The following is a 22,604-nucleotide window of genomic DNA, read 5'->3' on the forward strand; positions in this document are numbered from 1 at the left end:
CCGCCCCCGCCCCCGCCGCTCTCTCCGCCTGGCGCGTCACAATGTCCTGCTTCTCTGTCCGCCCGATTGGCTGTGACGGAACCGGTGCCTGAACTGACCTTCTCAGCCCCCCACCCCCCTCCTCTCCCCGCGCGCACATGCTCTGTGCGGCCGGCCCCGGGGCGCTTCTTCCCGCGGGGCGTTCGGGACACCTCGGGGAAGACGCTCGCGGCCCCGGCTGGCAGCATGGTCCCTGGAGCCTGGCTTTGCCTTCCTCTCTTGGGGCGCTGTAGTGAACTGAAAAGCATGAACCCCAAAGGCACCCCGACCCCACCGCAGATACTCCTTTGTTTCCTAAAGCCAGGGCGCACTCATTTGTAAAAGTGAGATTGGTGGAACTTATGCTGTATTTCCAATGGGGGCTACACCATGTGCCGTTCTGAAGTTGACTGGCCGCCTCTTTTAAAAGCTGCAGCCCAGGCCAGTGCGGTTCAGTTGGTTGAGCACTGTCCTGTGCACCAAAAGATTGCCAGTTTGATTCCGGATCAGGGCACATTTCCAGGATGTGGGTTTGGTCTAGGTCCTTAGGCAAGCAATCCGTCTTTCTTTCTTTCTCTCTCTCTCTCTCTCTCTCTCTCTCTCTCTCTCTCTCCCTCCCTCCCTCCCTCCTCCTCTCCCTTCCGAGCTCTAAAAATCAAGAAAACCGGGGTTTTTTTTGCCCTGGCTGGTTTAGCCCAGTGGATAGAGCATTGGCCTGCGGATGGAAGGGTCTTGGGTTCTATTCCAGCCAAGGGCACATACCTGGGTTGCAGGCTCTATTCCCCCAGTGTGGTGCATGCTGGAGGCAGTCAATCAGTGATTCTCTCTTATCATTGACCTCTCTCTCTCTCTCTCTCTCTCTCTCTCTCTCTCTCTCTCTTCCTCTCTGAAATCAATAAAGATACATTTAAAAAACAAAAACAGCTACTCCTGTAAAAAAAAATAAGTACATAAAAACATTTTTTTAAAAAACTAACTGAAGCTGGAAAGGAAAACATTCAGTTGTCACTGAGAATGCAAAACTTATGGGTGGATAATGAGATAGTGCTTATTTAAGTGTGAGACTAGATGTCCCTTTTCTGCAGGGGTATCTCAATGCATATCAAATACATGGTAGGCTAGGATCTGAGATAGAAACACCCAAAGGCAAATGCTCTTGTTAGTGGAAGGAAGAGGGTCTCTTCCTGGTTGCTAGTGGGAGTGGAATTCTTGCGATATCCCAAGAAAAAGAATTTTCTGACACTCGTGGGAGAACAAGTGATTTTTATTTCCCTGAAATTAAATCCCTGAGTTTCCAAAGTCCCATTTCCCTCATAGAAGATTTAGAGCTTCGGTAGAGCTAACATCAGAGCCAGTGTCCAGAGTTTCCTTTCCACGTTGGAGCTGAGACCAGTCCATCATCAGACTAGTTTAGCTTGTGCTTCCTGCTGCAATCCATCAGTCCATTGCGTGTGAGGTCCACATTGCGTGGGCCATATGGGCAAATGTAAGGAATCTAAGAGCGAGCCAAGAGCACCAGAGCAACAAGAGAGCCAAGCGCACAGAGAGAGCCCGGAGAGTGAACTCCTTGTTTAGGAGGTTATGTCTTCCCAAGTTTTTGTGCACTTGCAGTGGCCACACTCATTCTGGCAAAATGATCTTTGTTCCCACGCGTGACTGACAGACAAGTACCTTCCCTATGTCACCCCAACTTTACTGGGCATGATGTAGTATAATATAGTATCTTCCCTTTGTTGGCTCCCTTCCCCCAGTGTTTTGCAAGGAATAGGCCCGTGGTTCCCCGGGGAGTGCAAAGTTGCAGCTTCCTGATGAAGCTGCCCATATGACATGCCCATAATGTCTGGCCTTCCCTTTGCTCCTTTCCCGTTATTAATAACTTGCTCATTATAATGGTATCACTCTGACCTTTAGGAGTTTACAATCCCCGGGAGAAAATTAAAGGATATATACAATCCTTAAGGTAGTACAGTGTAAGAGAGGAAAGGAAGCTGGTGAACATAAAAACAACACCACAAAAACCACTTCACTTTAATTCACATGATAACCAGAAAGCTGGAGGGTTGAGGGTGAGGGGAAGAGTGTCTCATTCATGTCGTATTCTTCTTGTCTTGGATTTGAGTGCTTAGATTTGAGAATTTTGTGGACTCTCAGAGATTTTAAGTTTATACTGATTTATCGACAATAATACTGTGACTCACATTTCACATCCAAGTGTATATTTAGACTTTTAAGTATTTGGTTGTGTTGACCCTCAGAATGAATGGTGGATAATGAGATAGTGCTGATTAGTAAGTGTGGGACTAGATGTCCCTTTTCTGCATATAGCACAGCTGTGATGTTCCCTGGCTGTGATGTCTCACAATTGAGTTGTTTGCACCAAAGTAAGTCTCTCTCCCCTCACCGCATCCCAAATTGGGGACTCCAGGCATTGAATTTTGGTGATGACAGTCTTCAGGTGACAGTTGTGATGTTAATAGAGAAAATAATATTTCTTTAGCTCTTACTATGAACACAGGACATTCCAAATCACTAGAATGTGAATTTTTCTATAATGTAATATCAGGAGCCACCAATTGGTTCTATCAATTAACTTCCATTAACGGGAAGTAGGACAGTTCAGGTTGAAGTATTTCAGTCATCCTCCCCTCTTTCCAAGTCCAAATACTACTATTCTTACAAGGTTTATCTAAACTCTACATTCTTTAAGCAACCTTAGTCTTCTAATTACAGTTGACCATTGAACAACACAGGTTTGATCTGGTGGGTGTACTTATCACAGATTTTTTTCCCAATAAACATAGTTTTGGCTCTCTGTGTTTCCAGGTTTAGCATCTGGGGATTCAACTAGCTAGGGATAGAAAATACTGTTCAGCAAACTACATATGAGGCGCCCTGACCTTATGCATTGATCTACACCATCCTATATAATAAAGAGGTAATTTGCAAATTGACCATCACGCCCTCACACAAGATGGCTGCCCCCATGTGGTCACAAGATGGCCACCACAAGATAGCCGGCAGGGGAGGGCAGTTGTGGGTGATCAGGCCAGCAGGAAAGGGCAGTTAGGGGCAACCAGGCCAGCAGGGTAAGGCAGTTGGGAGCAACTGGGCCTGCAGGGGAGGGAGGGCAATTGCGGGGGACCAGGCCTGCAGGGGAGAGCAGTTGGGGGCAACCAGGCCTGCAGGGGAGGGCAGTTGGGAGCGACTGGGCCGGCAGGGGAGGGCAGTTGGGGGCAACTGGGCCGGCAGGGGAGCAGTTAGGCATCAATCAGGCTGGCAGGGGAGTGGTTAGGGGGTGATCAGGCTGGCAGGCAGGCGAGTGGTTGGGAGCCAGCAGTCCCGGATTGTGAGAGGGATGTCCGACTGTTGGTTTAGGTCCACAGGGATCAAGAGTAAAACTGGCAGTCGGACATCCCCTGAGGGGTCCCAGATTGGAGAGGGTGCAAGCTGGGCTGAGGGACACCCCACCAGTGCACAAATTTCATGCACTGGGCCTCTAGTCTTTTTTTTTGTCCCCCATTCCCTCCCCTCTTTGCCCACCTCCACCCAGCATCAGCTTCCACCCCCTCCACTGACCTTGCCCACACCTGGGCTTCTAGTCTTATATAAAGAACTTGAGGGTTGGAATTTTGGTATCCACAGGGGTTCTGGAACTAATCCCCTTGGATACTGATGGATGAGGGACTTCGTTAAATTTGGGGGGAGTCAATTGTTATATGTGGATTTTCTACTGTGGGAGAGGGGGTGCCCCCAACCTCTGTGTTGTTTAAGGGTCAACTATAATTTATTTCTCTCTTTCCCAAGTAAGAGAATGAAATAAATATAATAATTGAAAAAATACGAAATTATCATTATTTAAAATGACTATACAAAGGGAAAGTTTAATCAAAGTAATTTTAAAATTACTAACAAGAAAATTCAGAAATATAGCCCATTACTAAATCAATATACAAAAAAGAATGTTTTTTTCTAGCTACAAACAAAAGTTGGTTAGACTATCTGATGGAAGAAAAAAATACTCACAGTAGAAATTTTAAAATATATATTTTGGCAAAACTTAAGAATGTACCAGATACATATCAGGAAAAGTATGAAGCTGCCAAGATAAAGAAAAGACAAATAATTGGATAGGAAGATGCAATATTATAAGGGTATCAGTTTCCTCAGAACTAATTGGCCAATACAATTTTCTCCCAATTAAAATCTCAATAACTTATACTTTCATAAAAAGTGCTTTGAAAATCCTAATAAGATTTTTTAATTTTATAAAATAACTCTGGTCCTAGCTGGTTTGGCTCAGTGGCTAGAGTATGGGCTTGCGGACTGAAAGGTCCTGGGCATATGCCCGGGTTGTGGGCTTGATCCCCAGTAGTGGACGTGCAGGAAGCAGCTGATCAATGATTGTCTCTCATCATTGATGTTTCTATCTCTCTCCCTCCCTCTCCCTTCATCTCTGAAGTAAATAAAAATATATTTTAAAAATAAAATAAAATAATTCTAAACTTTATAAACATGGGAGATTTAGAAGCTAAAAACCCTTTTCTTTTGTCTTGTCATTTCTCTGTAAATGTATTTCCCTTTGTTGAAATGGTACATAAGTCTCTATGTCTGACTTGCTTTTCATGTCATTTCTGTGAGGGCCTCCCATATGTATCTGAGTGAACTTTTTTCTCCTATTAATCTGTCTTGTGTCAGTTTAATTTGCAGGGCCCCAGTCACTGCACCTAAGAGAGCAGAGAAAAAAGATTTTTCCCTCCCATTGACATCATCTGGAATTACAAAAGTTAAAAGAATAAATTACCAATGCAAGAAAGGACAAGCAGAATATTTACTGAATGCCCTTAGTTACTTGGATTTATTTCTAAACAGATCTAAAGCGCAAAATAAAGAAATATATACATAGAAAATAAATAACCACACAGAATAAACAGGTACATGTTAAGGGTGGCATTTCAAATCAGTGGGAAAATGGTAATTTTCCAGCAACTGATATTGGAATAACTGGAGAATATTCAGATGGTTCCTCCATTTTTCCTCCCACCAAATTTTAGGTAATATCCAGAAATAGAAATTCAAATGATTAACACTTAAAAGGAAGTACCTAATTATCCAAATAATTAAAAAATGCAAGTTAAAACAATTTACTACTTTAGACCTGTGATAGACAGTTAGACAAACATGAGCAGCACAAAGATGATGGGCCAGGTACAGGGGTCACCAGAGTGGAAAGACCTGAATGCCTAGCAAGGGGCAGAAATGGGAAAACAAAGACCTTGACCCCAGGGTAACCTTTCCTCCCCTATCATATCACTGGTCACCAGTTTAAACCCTCTGACCTTTTCCTCCCTAAAGATAACATCTAAGCCTCAGTTGTTTTTCAGCTCTTAGCCCAAAAAAGGAGCAAAACCAGACAAGTGACTCAGTGGCTGATGCAGGACCAAGGGCATTGACTAATGACCCCCTGCCCTGGCACTGACCAATCACTGGAGAGCACGGCCCTAAAAGAGCACTCCTGGAAAGCTGATAAATATTCTATTGAGACCCTCCCCTGAAACTGCCCCTAAAATTTCTACCTGCAAGAGAGAGATAAATACCCTTAACACAGATAAGGACCCCGAGAGTGCTCTCCCCAAGGAGAGGACCCCGTTACTTTCCCTCCCCACTTCTTCCCTCTGGAGAGACCACAGGAGACTTGCAACCAGGGGAGCAATGGGCAGCAGCAGCTCATCCTGGGCTAACCCCTGGACCTGTCTCCAAGGCCCCCTTTTCTCTAACTGTCCAGTGAGCAAAGAAGCCCAGCCTAGGCTCTCCTGTTGTTTCTTCTACGTCCTTCCTTGTATCACTGTCCCGAGTGTGTTTTTGCTGTGGCCAATAAATTCTTGCTTGCTTTATTGTGCTTTGTCTCTTTTTTCCTCCCATTAATTTTATTTTTTTGAGAGAGACGCATGTTGCCGGTCACGCGCACTCTGTCTCCTGATTGAAATCTTTCCTTTAAGAAGATAAGAACCTAGGTCTCATCATCTCATCAGTATCAGGCACATGACATTGGACAGAACAAAACAAGGTTAAATTGCATACACTGCTAACGGGAGTACAAAACTGAATGACTCTGAAAGAACAATTGGGGAAGTTCTAGTAAAGTTGCAGGTTTGTGTAGCTATGACCCAACAACTCTTCTCTGGGGGTCTACTTTGGAAACCCTCCCATATGTGTGCACAGGGAAACATATAGGTATATTAACAGCAGCACTCTCTGTAAAGTGAAAAACCAAGAGAAACCTAAACATTCATCAACAGGAAAATGGATAAATTCACCGTGTCACAGTCATATGATGAGTTATTACACAAAGGTGAATATGGATAAACATATTACAAAAACACCTTTACAAGAAGTTTAAAAACATTGTTATATATTTTAGCTCTTTCTGCAGTTTTATTTAGGTATGTGACATACAATGAACGGCAAAGTGTAAAGTATACAATTTGTAAGTTTTGTTTTCCTATAGACTCCTAGAACTATCACCACTGTCAAAATAATGAACATCACACACACAAGTTTTCTTGGGCTCCTTTGTTGTCTATCCTTGCTTCTTTCCTCTGTGGGGAAGAGACACATCCTTAGGAAACCTCTGATTATTTTGTCATAATAGATTCATTTGTGTTTTCTAGCAGTTCTTTCATTCAGCATCATTGTTTAGAGATTCATCCATATTGTTGTATCAGTTGTTCATTCATTATTGCTAAGTAGCATTCCATTATGTATATTTTGTCGACCTGTTTACCTGCTCCTGGACTTTGTAGTTATCTCCAGTTTGGGGCTATTATGAAGAGAGCTACTATAGCGAAAGCTAGTATATCTGATCAAATCTTTTGTCTATGTTTTAAGTGGGCTGTCATTATTATTGAGTTATAAAAATTTTATATTTATTCTGAGTGCTTTGTCAAATACATATTTTGAGAACACTTTCTCCCCATCTGTGACTGGACTTTTTTTCCATTATCTTAAAGCTTTTAAAGAACAAATTTTTTAATTTTAATAAAGTCAAATGTATTGGTTTTTCTTTTTATAGTTTATATCTTTTATTTCAGTTTATGCTTTAAGAAATTTTTGTTTATCTCAACATAACTAATACTTTCTGCTAGGCTTTCTTATAAAATATTTATAATTTACAAAAAATAAAAAACAAAAATTTTTTAAAATAAAAAAATGAGCCCAGCCAGCATGGCTCAGTGGTTGAGCATCGACCTATGAACCAGGAGGTCTTGAGTTCGATTCCCGGTCAGGGCACATGCCTGGGTTGCAGGCTCAATCCCCAGTGTGGTGCAATCAGAAGGCAGCCAATCGATGATTCTCTCTCATCACTGATGTTTCTATCTCTCCCTCTCTGAAACCAATAAAAATATATATTAAAAAAAATAAAAAAAATTAAAAAATGAAAGATTTATAATTTTAGTTGTGTGAAAATGAATAAAGGAAAACTTGATTCAAAATGGAGTCAGGAATCACAAAAGGAGTGATTTCATGGACATACCATTCATGGCACCTAATTTAACACACCCCAGCAGGAAGAAGCTTTCTTTACATACAGCAGAAGGTAGAACAATGATTTTTTTTCTTTGCCCAACAACCACTCAGCCAATGAGGAACTGCCACAACCCCAAATTCTCACTGTCCTGCAATAAACTTCTTTTCAAAACTCCCTCTTTCAACTTCCTCCCTTCCTGTATCAAAATCACATTCACCTCCTTTGTTCTCTGGACTTGCCTATGGTTCACCATAGTTTGCATGTTCCAAATTGTAATTCCTCTGCTATACGGGAAACTCAAGTTCCCTGGCTAAACCACTTACTTTTTTGTTTTTAAAGGTTGGCAGCTTTTATATTTAAGATGTTTATTATGACCTATTTTGAACTAATTTTGCATATGGCATAAAATAATTGAGATGGATATCCAGTTTTATTTTGCATATGGCCATCCAATTTTCTATCACCATTTATTGAAAAGATTATCATTTCCTTTTGAATTTCCTTGGAATCTTTGTCAAAAATCAGTTGTCCACTGGATATCCACACACAAAAGAATGGAGGTGGACAGCTTTCTCACATCACATACAAAATTTACACACATGGATCAAAGACCTAAATATGAGTTAAAACTATAAATTCTTTGAAGAATAATACAAAGGTTTAAATCTTTGTGACCTTGGAATAGAGAATGGTTTCCCAGATCTTATTGATTTTTTACAGAGAGGATGGGAGAGGGATAGAGAGTTAGAAACATCAATGAGAAACATTGATCAGTTGCCTTCTGCACACCCCCTACTGGGGATGTGCCTGTAACCAAGGTTCATGCCCTTGACCGGAATCGAACCTGGGACCCTTCAGTCCGCAGGCCCACGCTCTATCCACTGAGCCAAACCGGTTAGGGTGGTTTCCCAGATTTAGATAGAAATTTCTCCAGAGGAGATATACAAATGGCCAACAAACATAAAAAAAAAACGCTTACCATATTAAGCAACTGTTGAAATTCAAATGAAAAACTAAATGAAATACCACTTCACATTTACTAGGATGACTATAATAAAAAAGATTGATAACAAATGTTGGCCAGGGGTATTAAGTTATAGGTTTGTTTGTTTTTTTCTTGTAATGTTTTTATCTGGTTTTGGTATCAGGATAGTGCTGGCTTGCCTGGCCAGAGTGGCTCAGTAGGTTCAGTGTTGTCCTGTGAGCGAAAAGGTTGCTGGTTTGATTCCTGGTCAGGGCACAAACCTGGATTGTGGTTTTGATCCCCGGTTGGGGCACTGGGGCACTGGGGCACTGGGGCATGTACGGGAAGCAACCAATAATGTTTCTCTCTCACATCGATGTCTAATCTACTTTCTGTCTGTATATATTTGCCTATTTTAGGAACTTCATGTAAGTGGACACATACAATATTTGTCCTTTTGTATTTGGCTTATTTCATTTAGCATGTTTTCAAGATTCATCCATATTATAGCTAGCATGTAGCAGATCTTCACTTCCTGTTAGGATTACATTTGTATTATACACTACATTTCGTTTATCCATTCATCTCTTGATGGACACTTGGGCTATTTCAACCTTTTGGTTTTTGTGAACAATGCTGCAATGAACACTGGCATACAATTCTTGAGTCCCTGCTTTTAATTCCTTTTGATATAAACCTTGAGCTTTCTTTTTTTTTTTTTTCTTTCTTTCTTTTTTTTTTTTATAGAGAGGAAAGGAGAGGGGATAGAGAGCTAGAAACATTGATGAAAGAGAAACATCGATCAGCTGCCTCCTGCACACTCCCCACTGGGGATGTGCCTGCAACGAAGGTACATGCCCTTGACCGGAATCGAACCCGGAAGGTACATGCCCTTGACCGGAATCGAACCCGGGACCCTTGAGTCCGCAGGCCGATGCTCTATCCACTGAACCAAACCAGTTAGGGCAAACCTTGAGCTTTCAATACTTGGTTATGATGTGTCGGTGTGTAGACTTCCTTTAATTTATCCCACTTAGATTTTATGAAACTTCTTGTATATGTAATGATTTCATCATATTTCAGAAGTTTTCAGCCAGTATATAGTCCATAGGTTTCTGCTTCTCTCTCTCTCCTTCTGTTACTTCTATTACACATGTTTTCGTGCCTAATAACATCCCTCAACTCTCTAAGGCTCTGTTCAGATTTATTCATTTTTTTTCTCTCCATTCCCCATATTTCATAATCTCTATCAATCTATATTTACTATTTTCTGATTCTTCCATCTTTCAGTTCAAATTTATTGTTGGGCTCCCCTTGTGAATGATTATCCAGCCATATCCTTGATGTTCTTTCCAGAACATGCTTTCTCAAATTTTTGAAATATGGATATGCTGAGAATTTTCCAAACTTTAGTTTTGGTTTCTTTTTCTAATCATTACCCAGTTCTGCAATTTCAGGAATTTTTTACAACAACACCCTACTTTCTGGTACCAAAACCTGTATTCTAGGGCTGCCATAACAAAGTACCACAGACTGGGTGGCTTAAACAACATAAATTATTTTTCCCACAATTCTGACAGTGAGAAGTCTGAGAACAGGATGTTTGGCAGGGTTGGTTTCTTCTGAGGCCTTTCGTCTTGGCTTCTGGATGACTATCTTCTTCCTGTGTTTTCACAATGTCTTTCCTTTATCCAGGTTTTTGTTCAAATATCATTTTTTTATCAGGACATGAGTAATTGTGCATTATGGCCCACCCAAATGCCCCCATTTTAACTTACCTTATGAAAGACACTTTCTCCAAATACAATTACATTATGAGGAACTGGGAGTTAAGATTTCAACATACGAATTTTGCAAGACACAATTCAGCCCATACATCCTTCTTGGCATGAAACCTTCATCCTATGAGCAAGCTGGGGTGTGTGCTCTCCGGGCCCAATATTTTCAACCTGGCACCAGCCATGGTATAGCTTCCACTCTAAGAGTAAGGGCGAATTGGGGTAAAAGGGCTTCAGCTCTTTTGGCTGCACTTGCCTGGAATAGAGCTTCTGTAACCCAACGCTGAGAGTATTAGAGATGCCAGTAGCCTACTCTCCCAGGGAAAAACTGTCACCCTAGTCTGGGAGCTAAGAGGAGGGAGGAAATCCCATCTTCTTATTCATAGCTGCCAAAAGTAGAGTTCTATCTTTCCAAGCTGGGGGAGGGCTGGTGGTGTTAGGAATGGGACATGGCTCAAATGGCACAGACTCTTGCTGTTCTTACCAAGACTTATTAGATTTTCTTGAATAAATGTTTCTTCATTTGCTCTATGTCAGAACAATTTACAAAGAAATTAAATATTAAAAAAGATTAATTTCACCATTGAAGTGATTGTTTCACTGGTGGAATGTTCTGCCAAATCCTTACACCACCATTCCAGAAGTCCTGTCTCTTGCTTCTTGAATCAGCTAGGATAGTTTGTGGCTTTCAAAGAATTTGCTTATTTTATTGAAGTTGCTGAATTTATTGGCGTAAATGTGTCCACTATATTTGTACATCTCTTTCAATGTTTGAAGGGTCTGTAGTGATGCTTCCTCTCTTTCCTGATATTAGCAGTTTGTTTTTTCTCTTTTTATCCTGGTTGGCCTTGCTTGATCTTTATCATTTAACTTGACCTCAAACCAAACATTTTTTTTGTTTAATAGATTTTCTCTTTTTTGTTATTTTCATTGTCATCTTTCCCCTTTTTCTGCTTATTTGGATTTATTTTGTTCTTTTTCTAGCTTCTTAGCTTTAACCATTGATTTGAGATTTTTCTCTTCCCCCCGCCCCAATATGAGTGTTTATGCTATAAATTTCCCTCTAAGACCTATTTAGCTCCATGCCACAAATTTTGATATGTCATGCTTTCATTTTTATTCTGTTTAAAATATTTTTAAAAATTTATTCTTTGATTTCTTGTTTGATCCATGAGCTATTTAGTAATATGTTTAGATCCCATGTATATGGGGATTTTTCAGATATCTTCCTGTTATTCTTTTTAAGTTTAATTCCATTGTGGTCAGACATTATAGTTTGTATGATTTGACATGGACAACAGTGTGGTAATTGGGGGGGGGGCGATAGGTGGAGGTGGAAGAGTGCATAGACGTTAAGTGGTGATGGAAAAAATAAAAAAAATTTAAACAAAGAAAGTTGAAAAATCCTATAAATCAGCGGTTCTCAACCTGTGGGTCGCGACCCCTTTGGGGGTCGAACGACCCTTTCACAGGGGTCGCCTAAGATCATCAGAAAACACATATATAATTACATATTGTTTTTGTGATTAATCACTATGCTTTAATTATGTTCAATTTGTAACAATGAAATTGGGGGTCACCACAACATGAGGAACTGTATTAAAGGGTCGCGGCATTAGGAAGGTTGAGAACCACTGCTATAAATGGATATTTAAAGTACTTACATTATTTAAATTGCATTGTTTACCATGAGAGAACTAAAATACTGGAATAGTTCAAATTATCTAAATCTTCATCTATCATAAGATAAATGAATAAATGTCAAAAATTGATAAAACAATTAGCCCCAGCCAGTGTGGCTCCGTTGGGTGGAGTGTTGTCTCATGCACCGAAGGGTCTCAGTTTCAGTTCCCAGACAGGGCCCATACCCAGGTTGAAGGTACAATACTGGCCTTCACAAAGGCCAATCTTTACCTTAAAAAGCCTGTCTATTTTATTGTCCTTTTGCATCTAAGATAACATACCCTTGGAATTCAGAGAAATGTTTTCAAGATGCCTCAGGGCCCAAGACCACAGAATCCTTCATTGTTATCTTGTTCCCGGAATACCTTGTCTACGCGCTGTAAATTAGCGTAAAAATTGTTAACTATCCATCAATGTAAAAGAAGTATGTATCTCTGTGTTTTACTCTTTATCCAAAGTCAGAGATTCCTCCCACTTTGCTTTCTCCTGCCTCCCTAATCTACCACCAATGAATTTTATGTAACCCTCCTTATGTTTCTTCCTTTGAGTCTAATGTATAAAATAAGCTGTAAAACTGCCATTCTCTGAGCATTTTCTCAATCCCTTGAAATATTGCTTCCTGGCAATAGTCATCAGTTTGGCTCAAACTTATACAGATTCTCTATAGGTTTGGATGTTTCTTCTGTCAACATTGCCCTCCAAAAATTTATTTCTCACTTTTATTATTTATGATCACTAATGGGGATCAACAAGAAAAACTCCCCAGAAGATGGTGAAATATAAAAAGAACAACAAAAAAGAAGAAAAAGGTGATCTTCTGTATTACCCTTACCTAAGACAAACATTGAGAAGCTGACATTTTTAAAGTAAAAATGTTAGGAATTTTGTGCCGCATATATTCAATTTTTATATTATAAAAAAATACTAATTTTATAATAGGAGGCAGTGGACGTTTGAATCCTGGCTCTGCTGATGGTTGTGAGGCTTTGGTCAAGCTACCCAACCAACCTTTCCAAGCCTTAAAGGGTATTAGCACCTACCTTTACTATTAGACTTGAGGCACCTCTCATGACACCACAGAAGTGTTACCAGATAGCCCTGAGTCAGTGGGAGAAGGCTGTTCCCAATCTCAATCCTTGTCTTCTCATATAAATGAATGTATACGAGAGATCTTGGCTGTGTTGTGAAAAACCAGTTTATTAAAGCATGCACCTTTATTGAAAAAACAATGCAAGCAAACCTATACACCTGGTTTATGAAGCACTAATTTGAAGAGCGAGCTGGGTGGGGGTCAGAGGCATTATATACCCTCCTGTCTATCTGTTAGGTTATTGCTTTTTCAGGGATATAGGTTTCAACATTCCTTTGCTGAATATTTTGGTACAGATTAATTCTCAAGGCCCTTTTTTACCTTGTGGCCTCCCAGAATTTGGGAGAAGCACCTGGCAACTTTATCTTGCCAAGCCTGAGACTGCTGGCTTCTCTGCTGAGGGAGTAAAACTGCCCTTTTTTCTTTTCTCCTTCCCCCTCCCTTTCTGCATTCTCTTGTTAGGGAGGTTTTTAACCATTTGCTCTCAGGTGTCCTTGGCTGGGGAAAATAATGGCTTGTTAGTTATAAATTGCTGCAAACTGCCCACACTGTCTGGCCTTGTTTTAACTCTCCCGTCTCAGCTTCTCTATCCCTCCTGCCCTGGAATCCTGTGACATTTACCAATGGTTGTGTAGTCAGATAATCGAATAAGACCAATTTAACACAGTGCCCTACATTTACTTACCAAGCCTCGGCATGCTCCTATCATTGTTAACAGTAAGGGAAGCCAGTATCCCCGTGTCTCAGTCAAAGCCATAGAAATGCATACGGAAGAGGACGCTTCGTTTGAATCTTACTCACAGGCTGGTATTAGCCAGGCATTTCATAGCCGGACCCTAATCTTTCATTTAAATTAAAAAACAACAACATTAAAAACATATAAAAATGACCCAAAATATTAAAACATACAATTGTCCGTACCTATTTGCACATATTCAGTTTTATTTTCTTATCTTACCATAAGCTCAAAGCTAATCATTTAGAAGAGCGTTATTTTATTCCAGGCTCCAGGTTGAGCTCAGAGAAGACTCCCTCCAAAAACTCCCTAACGACAGCGTATTTAGTGGGGGCGCAAGAGGACGTAGGTTAAAAGTCCGACCTCAGGGATCGAACTCTCAACTGAAGATCACATGGCCACACCGCTCCTCCTCCAGAAGCCGGACTCCAGGTTCCAGGCGCGACGGGGGCAGACCGCGCCGCGGACGCTGCAGTACGACAGGGGCGGGGCCGCGGCCGTAAAGCAGCGCCCTGCGATCACGTGGGCTCGGAGGCGGCGGAGGGCACCTGCGCTGGTTCCCGGCCGGCGGGTCATGGCGGCTCCCGCGCGAGGCGGTGGGGCCAGGGGTCTGGACTTGATCCGGGCCCTGCCCCGCGTGAGCCTGGCCAACCTAAGGCCGAATCCAGGCTCCAAGAAACCGGTAAATGGCTGGTGACGGTGCGGGGCAGCGCTGCGGCGGGGCGAGGCGAGCGGCCTTTCCCGCGGGCCGCGCCGGATGGAAGGCTCCTTTCCCGAAGGGCGGTGGGATGAGCACAGGGTTCCGAGCCCCTGGAGCCTTCTGTGCTCAGAGTCTTCCCACGTGGTCCCGACTCCTCATGAGGTTTACACTTAAAAGCATAATTAAGTGAATTAGGGAGGGGCGAAGTCGCAAGAACTGCACAAATGATGGCTTTTCTCAGAATTGGATTTAAAATGAAGTGCTGCCCTAACCGGTTTGGCTCAGTGGATAGAGCATCGGCCTGCGGACTCGAGGGTCCCAGGTTCGATTCCGGTCAAGGGCATGTACCCTGGTTGCGGGCACATCCCCAGTGGGGGATGTGCAGGAGGCAGCTGATCCATGTTTCTCTCTCATTGGTGTTTCTAACTCTCTATCCCTCTCCCTTCCTCTCTGTAAAAAATCAATAAAATATTTTAAAAAAATAAAATGAAGTGCTTTTCCAATATATTTTGGTCTTCATGGGAAAGATATGAATTGATTTGTCACATTAAATGCCTTTTTTTGAAAACCACTGAATACAGCTCTGAATAGTTCTTAGTTGACACTGTCATTTTGAAAACCAATCCTTGCTTTTGTGAGGTGCCAGGAAATAGTATTTTCTTTATCAGTTAATCTTTAAAATAATGTAGGTAACAATGATATATTTACAATTAATTGCAAGATGAATTTTCTTGATTTCCCTCTATCCTTGTTTGTTAGGGATGTTTAATTCTAGGCTTTTTTCAATGCCAGATTGTTACAGAATCCCTATCTCTTTTCCATCCTGGGGTCGTTGCCTTTGAAACACAACTTGGACTTTAGAAGAATCAGCTGCACTTCAGAGGCAAAGATACTGCTTTAGAGTTTGCAGACATTAGAGCAGCTAGAATTGTAGCTAGTACTGGTTGGTTGGATGAATAAATGGCATACAAAATATACAGTGAAAAGGTAAAATAGATGTTTAAAAATGCATTTGTGGATTATAAAACTCTTTTTTCATTTTAGGAAAGACGACCAAGAGGTCGGAGAAGAGGTAGAAAATGTGGCCGAGGCCATAAAGGAGAACGGCAGAGGGGAACCCGGCCCCGACTGGGCTTCGAGGGAGGCCAGACCCCGTTTTACATCCGAATCCCCAAATATGGGTTTAATGAAGGACATAGGTAAGGTTCCTTTGCTTTGTAAAATAAAAATCCCTAATTTACACTGAGAATCACCTAAAAAAAATAGCTTGGTAGAATTGTAAATTCACTTTGAAACCAACTTTTGCTACTGTTTCTCTGAACTATTTTTGGTAATGAAATTTAGCTGGATTAGTAGGAAAAAAAAAAACCAGATGTTGCACTCAGACCTGCAAAATGGAGATGATAATGCCTGCTTTTGTGGCTGTTCAGAGGCTTAGCAAAATATATATAAAAATGTGGCCCATAGTAGTCATCCAATAATTAATGCATAATTCAGATAATGGGTTACATTTTCCACAGTTATTTATTTGTGTAAATGAGTGAAATGTTTAGAGAGGTAAATTATTTTTAGTGAAACAAAGAAAGTACTGGTTCTGTTTCATTACCAAAAATCAAGCAATATTACATATTTTTGTTGTATTCAGGAGGGATTTATTTTGTTTAGCCATCTGAATTGACGGAGGAAAACACAGGACAGAGCTTTGAGTTGATATGGAGAACTTACAAAATATAAGTTTGACTGAGTTTTTCAACCTTTACTTTCTTGTTTTGTAGCTTCAGACGTCAATATCAACCTTTGAGCCTCAACAGACTGCAGTATCTTATTGATTTGGGTCGAGTTGATCCTACTCAACCTATTGACTTAACCCAGCTTGTCAATGGAAGAGGTGTGACCATTCAACCATTTAAAAGGGATTATGGTGTCCAGCTGGTAGAGGAGGTAAATCTAGATTCGATTTATTTTGGAGTTACGTAGAAGACTATCTCTGATTTCCATTTAATCAACACTTTGCCGTCTTTTTTTTTTTTTTTTTTATCTTTTTCAGTTGTCATAACCAGTAGGTAGTAGTGATTGTGTTTTAGAAAGCCAGCATTTTTTATTGAGGGACCCCTGTTCTTGGGATGTTCTTCTCCTGTGTATCCATCCATTCAGCTTGCTCTGTCACTTCTTTTTCTCTGTTCAGATGTCATCATACCAGGATGATCTTTCTTTCATGAGGGAGCACTCACACATCCCACCTCACCCCCTTGTACATTATTTATCAACTACTCCTGTTTCTTATACATATGTCAATAACATAGCTGTGTCCACTAGAGGGAAGCATATGTTTATGGAAAAACCTTTTAAGCTTCCTTTGAAAAGTAAACCTTATGGATAAAAGTATCCTATATAATAAAAGGCTAATATGCAAATCGACCAAATGGCAGAATGACCGGTCACTGTAATGTGCACTGACCACCAGGGGCAGACACTTAACACAGGAGCTGTCCCCTGGTGGTCAGTGCGCTCTCACAGGAGGAGCACTGTTCAGCCAGAAGCTGGGCTCATGGCTGGTGAGCGCAGCGGTGCTGGCAAGAGCCTCTCCCACCTCCGTGGCAGCACTAAGGCAGTTGGACATCCCCTGAGGGCTCCTGGACTGTGAGAGGGCGCAGGCGAGGCTGAGGCACCCCCCCCCCCCCATGCACAAATTTTGTTCACTGGGCCTCTAGTTCCAAATAAAATGATCTGAAAAGAGAATACCAAATACATAATTAAGCCTCAGTATTCTACTCTGAGTGTAATTAACCTGTGGAAAAATCCATGACCTCATTAGCCATTAAACTGCAAATCCCTGCAGCTTTTAAGCATGTGTCTATTAATCTAGCAGAAATAATTCTGAAAACTGCACTAGTGAAGTGGTTGAATAAGCACAATTACACATCATTTACAGCTTTGTAAATTGTTTGACCTTCAGATTTGCAATAAATAGTAGCTATTAAGACTCTTGTTATCCTTCAGCACAGTTTGGGAGTATATGTTCTAAAGCAGCAGTTGCCAACGTTTCGGACCTCATAGACCACCAGTGGTCCACGGACCAGTGGTTGGCAACCACTGCTCTAAAGCAGCAATTTTCAACCTTTTTCATCTCATGGGACACATAAACTAATTACTAAAATTATGTAGCACACTGAAAAATATATTTTTTGCCGCTCTGACACACACAGAAAATAGGTATAACTTTGTTTCATCCACAATGGACAGATAGTGTGTTGGCTGTTGTTATTTTTTAATTTAACAATCTAAAGGAAAAGAGGTCAGTGCCCCGACTAAATAGTTAGATATTGCACGTTTTAAAAATTCTTGAGGCATACTAGTGTGCCATAGCACATTGGTTGAAAATCACTGTTCTAAAGGAAAAGCAAGAAAACCCTAACTGATAACAAAGATATTCCTAAAAATGCTTTATATATCACTGAAAACAATGGAGCTAACCCCAATGCCCAAGGATAGGGAAATGGTTCAGCACTTATGGCATAGTAATTAAGAATCACAGATAATATGATAAAATGTTAATTTTACTGAGTCAAAGATGCCAGTGATTATACAAATGCAGACCGGAATTATACATGGAAAGAATGTGAGAAAATATGTCTTGAAATTGATGGAATATTTTTGAAATATATTAAACATTTATAATTAAGGAAAGGAACTTGATTGGGAGCCAGCTTATTTCAACCACGCCAAATTAGCTAAATATTTTTGTCACCACAAAAAGAAAGGTAATGCTACCATCTTTTTATTTTTGTCAGAATGTTTTGAAATGAAAGTAAAATATAGTACATCCTAACTAAAGTGACCCAAAACAGAGCTTTAAAGTTTCAGTACTGCATTTTTTATTGTTGACTGTTTTCAGGATAGACTATTATTATTATCAGTAAAATCGGTAGTGAATCAAAGTAAATTTCTGTTGTCCTCTTGCCTTTTTCCCTAGAAGGGGCTGACCCCTCCAAAGCTCAGATATGATTGTCAGATCTTTTGTTCTTTCGCTGGTTCCAGTCCACTCATCCCCCTCTTTAACCATCTCTTGGCCTCTTGCTTATTTAGGGATAAGGAAGTTAAGTTTTTATATCATACTAGTGGCCTGGTGCAGTATTCGTGCACATTTAAAGGAAATTAATTAGAAGGTGGCTGTTGGGGCAGGACGGGCGGGACCCGCCCTGGAGCCAACCTCCTGCAGTCCCTCCCTGGCCGGCCGCACCTGGGGTGGCACCGCGGCTCCAAGGGCGTCTGCGGAGTCCCTTCGGCAGGTGGGGTTCCTTGGCCTGGCCTGCAGGGATCAGGCTGGAACTCGCTCTCTGATCTCCCCCGAGGGGTCCTGGAGTGGGAGAGGACACTCTGCAAAGTTGCTGTCACTCGGCAGCTCCTGTGTTGAGCGTCTGTTCCCTGGTGGTCAGTGTGTGTCGTACCCACCGGTCAGCCGGTCGCTTAGCTTTTTTTATAGATAGATGGCATAGTGTGGTTCAGAACACAGACACTTGTGACTAAGCTCCCGGATTAACCCTAGCTTTGTGATCTTGGGCAAGTTACTTAACTTCTCTGCTTCAATGTGCCCATCTATGACATTGGTTTAGCAGTAATTCTGTCGTAGAGTTGTTATAATTTTTAATACAGTCTATAATTAATGAAGTACTGGGAATGAGTAGTTAAATTGGCATCTACTAAATACCTCAAATGAAAATACAGTCATCCCCACTTACAGGAAATAAAAATTGGTAAGATAAGATGATGTTGTTGATAGGATGTCAAAGCAGAGGTATTTAAAGTAGGAATGACTAAAAAAATAAAATTAAAAAATAAAGTAGGAAATGGCCTGGCGGGTGTGGCTCAGTTGGTTAAGTATCATCCCATGCACTGAGAGGTTACCGGTTCAATTCCTGGTCAGGACACATGCCTGGGTTGCAGGCTGGATCCTTGATGGGGGGCGTGCAGGAGGCAGCCCATCGATGTTTCTCTCCCTCTCGCTCTAAAATCAATAAAAACATATTTTTTAAAAAAAGTAGGAATGACTGTTACATTGTAGGCACTTTGGAGGAGAAAATACGGTAAAAAGGAAGCTTGCCATATTAACTTTTATTCAAAATATCCACTAACAGACTTTGTTTTGACATGTTATAGGGTGCTGACATCTTTAAGGCAAAAATTAATATCGAAGTACAGTTGGCTTCAGAACTAGCCATTGCTGCAATTGAAAAAAATGGTGGTGTTGTTACTACAGCCTTCTATGATCCAAGAAGTCTAGGTAAGTTTGTTCTGCAGTCATTTTCTTCTCTTCCTCTTTGTCTAATCCTGGCTGCCATATGAGGATTAAAAAAATCCTCATGGTTATTTGATTTGCAGTTCAGGCACATTGGATTTCTTATTAGTGGTGTGGCTAGTGGGGCTCCATCTTCTTTTAATTACTTGAGCCAGTATATCATAATGAGGTTTAGTTTTTGTTTTTAAACATGAGGCTTAAATATGATGTTGCCTATGTGTAAGAAATTCATTATTTGTTGATAACCCAGGAGTAACTTTGATTTTTAAGATGCAAACTTTTGAAAACGAAGTGTTTCAATTTGCTTACTACTTAAGACAAGCGTATTTATAAAACAAGTTCTTAGAATTAAGTCCTGATCCTAGTAATATTTAAAATTTAATAATGAAAATAATTATTAAAGATTATGCATATAACCAATATTTGCATTTTTCTTTTTTTTATTTAAAAATGTTTTTTAGACATTCTATGCAAACCTGTTCCATTCTTTCTGCGGGGACAACCCATCCCCAAAAGAATGCTTCCACCCGAAGCCTTGGTCCCGTATTACACTGATGCAAAGAATCGTGGTTACCTGGCGGATCCTGCCAAATTTCCCGAAGCAAGACTGGAACTTGCCAAGAAGTATGGTTATATTTTACCTGATATCACTAAAGATGAACTCTTCAAAATGCTTAGTACTCGAAAGGATCCAAGGCAGATTTTCTTTGGTCTTGCTCCTGGATGGGTGGTGAATATGGCAGATAAGAAAATTCTAAAACCTACAGATGAGAATCTGCTCAAGTATTATAGCTCATGAATTCCCTTCCAAGAAAGCAGAGTTGTAAGAGAGTACTGGAAAGGGGAATGAAACATACGTATTTCTCCTTGCATTTTCTTAATTTGTGATTCTCCAGATGCCCTTTTTTTTTTTTTTATTGTTTTTGGCGTGATCATACCCTTTTTTTTAAAATCTAAACTTAAAATGCTCTAAACTAGGACTGCAAAGAGGAACTGAAATGGCATGGGTTCTGTCTCAAAGGTACAAACGCCCTGGTGGTTTGCCAAAGGAAGATTCTAACATTTAGAATATTTCTAGATTTTTTTTCATGATCTTTTCATCTAGGCCTTACCTTATTATTATTGTAAATCAGAATGAACTTGCAAGTGGGATGGAATTGATTCTCAGACCTGCTCAGTCACGGTTAGAATTAGTGAGCTGGTGCCCCCTCTTAATCAGTAGCCCCAAAGAAGCCCTGCTACCCAGGGTTAAAATGGTAAGCCTCCAACTCAAGGAGATTACGGTGTGGGATGTGAGTTTAAGGTATAAGACTGGTGAATGGCTTCTAAGTAGTATGATATTTGCTATCAAAATTGAAACAAAAATTTCAAGTGAATTTTCTTAAGTGATGCATAGACAATTCAGGAATAAGTTACTAATGTTTTTTTCTTGAAGAAAGTAAGTGTTCTAATTCTTATTAATATGCATTTACTTATTTCATAAATATTGGAGATCCTTGTCTTTCAGTCATTTTAAATGATGTCGAAAAATTGTTCAGTGAGAATAAAAGCCATAAAAACAATTGGTAATGTGAAAATTAAGCACAGTTAATTAATGTGAAAGATTCAGCAGTCAGTAAGCTTATTTAGGTTTTCAAAGATATGCTATATCTACCACAGTAGAAGTGAAATGATTCCCAGCTCTATATTTTCTTAAAATAAAAAATTTAAAAATCTAAATGATGCAATATTTTGTTTTTTTAAATTATTTATGTCATATACTATTGACCTGAGAATCTCAGTTTTTATTCAAGATTATATAGTTTGGCTTGTTATTAAACTACTCCTTAATACAGAACTTGGGAGAATCACTATTAGGATCATCTTTCATGATAGCCAATTAGAAAATTTTAAAACATGTTTTTATTTTTCACAGACCCAAGTAACAGAGTTGGGGTGTTTGAATTAGTTTTGGCTCCATTGGTAGGAACCTCAAATCACAGTTGCTTGAATGAGATAAAGTACAGAGACCAGTTCAGGGCTGATGGCTGGCTCTGCTCCACAAAGTCTCAGAGCCCGTGGCTTCTCCCTGTTTAGCTTTCTCATCTCTAGAGTGAGATGCATATCTTCTTGATCCAAATAGAAATCAACAAGGAGTCAGCTTTTCCTAAGGAAGATGATAAAGATGCTAGCTTGGACTGAGGAAAAACATCAACATCAATCTATTTGCATAGAAATGAACTGCCTTAAATATAAACACATCTTGTTCTGTATTCCGGCATAAAGTAGCTTAACTGAAAACCCAGGTTTGGCTGCCTGCCACAATGAAAGCCTACTCGTGAAATAGGTGCTGGTGAGAAAGGAAAGAGGTTTATTCAAGTGACAGCAACCTGAGAAGATGGGGGACTCTTGTCCCAAAGTCCATCTCCCTACCTCAGTGCAGGCAGAGGTTTTTATAGGGAAGGAGCCAGAAAGCAGAAAAAGAATTCAAGGGGAGAGGGTCGAAAAGTTCTCTTATGCGCAGGCCAGCACAGTCTGTTCTGATAAGGATGGTGTAGTGTGCATCCTCCTGTTTTTTGTTTGGAGGTCAGCAAATCTTCCAGAGCTGGAAAGCCTGAAGGTCGGCATCTGTATCTTCTGAAGTTAGTCTCTAAGATTCTTATACAAACATGCTGTTTATAAGGTACATAAAAGAGTCAGCAGTTACAGAAATAATTTCAAAAGAATGGTGGGGTTGGTTACAGTCCCCCACTGTTACAGGTAAGTTATTGCCTTGGCTATTTTTGCTGCTGGAGGTTTTCCTTTTGTGATTCAGTTTACAATTGTCGTTTTGGA

The 22,604-nt window shown here is 40.5% G+C and overlaps 1 protein-coding gene and 1 long non-coding RNA gene across 2 annotated transcripts; one reads left to right on the plus strand and one right to left on the minus strand.

Moving 5' to 3' along the window:
• Positions 1-13,014: 13,014 nt before the first annotated feature.
• LOC118670829 lies at positions 13,015-14,323 on the minus strand. Its single transcript, XR_004972478.1, has 3 exons — positions 13,980-14,323; positions 13,744-13,899; positions 13,015-13,144 (listed from the first exon to the last, which is right to left on the minus strand). It is a non-coding gene; the product is annotated as an uncharacterized LOC118670829 (long non-coding RNA).
• Positions 14,306-21,509, plus strand: MRPL15 (mitochondrial ribosomal protein L15). Its single transcript, XM_036338233.1, has 5 exons — positions 14,306-14,476; positions 15,539-15,693; positions 16,270-16,435; positions 19,652-19,775; positions 20,252-21,509. The coding sequence occupies exons 1-5, from the start codon at positions 14,369-14,371 to the stop codon at positions 20,587-20,589; spliced, it is 891 nt and encodes a 296-aa protein (XP_036194126.1). The 5' UTR covers positions 14,306-14,368; the 3' UTR covers positions 20,590-21,509.
• The last annotated feature ends 1,095 nt before the right edge of the window (positions 21,510-22,604 follow it).

The sequence above is a fragment of the Myotis myotis genome, unplaced genomic scaffold (genome assembly GCF_014108235.1).
Source record: "Myotis myotis isolate mMyoMyo1 unplaced genomic scaffold, mMyoMyo1.p scaffold_m19_p_16, whole genome shotgun sequence".
In the NCBI taxonomy this organism is placed as follows: domain Eukaryota; kingdom Metazoa; phylum Chordata; class Mammalia; order Chiroptera; family Vespertilionidae; genus Myotis; species Myotis myotis.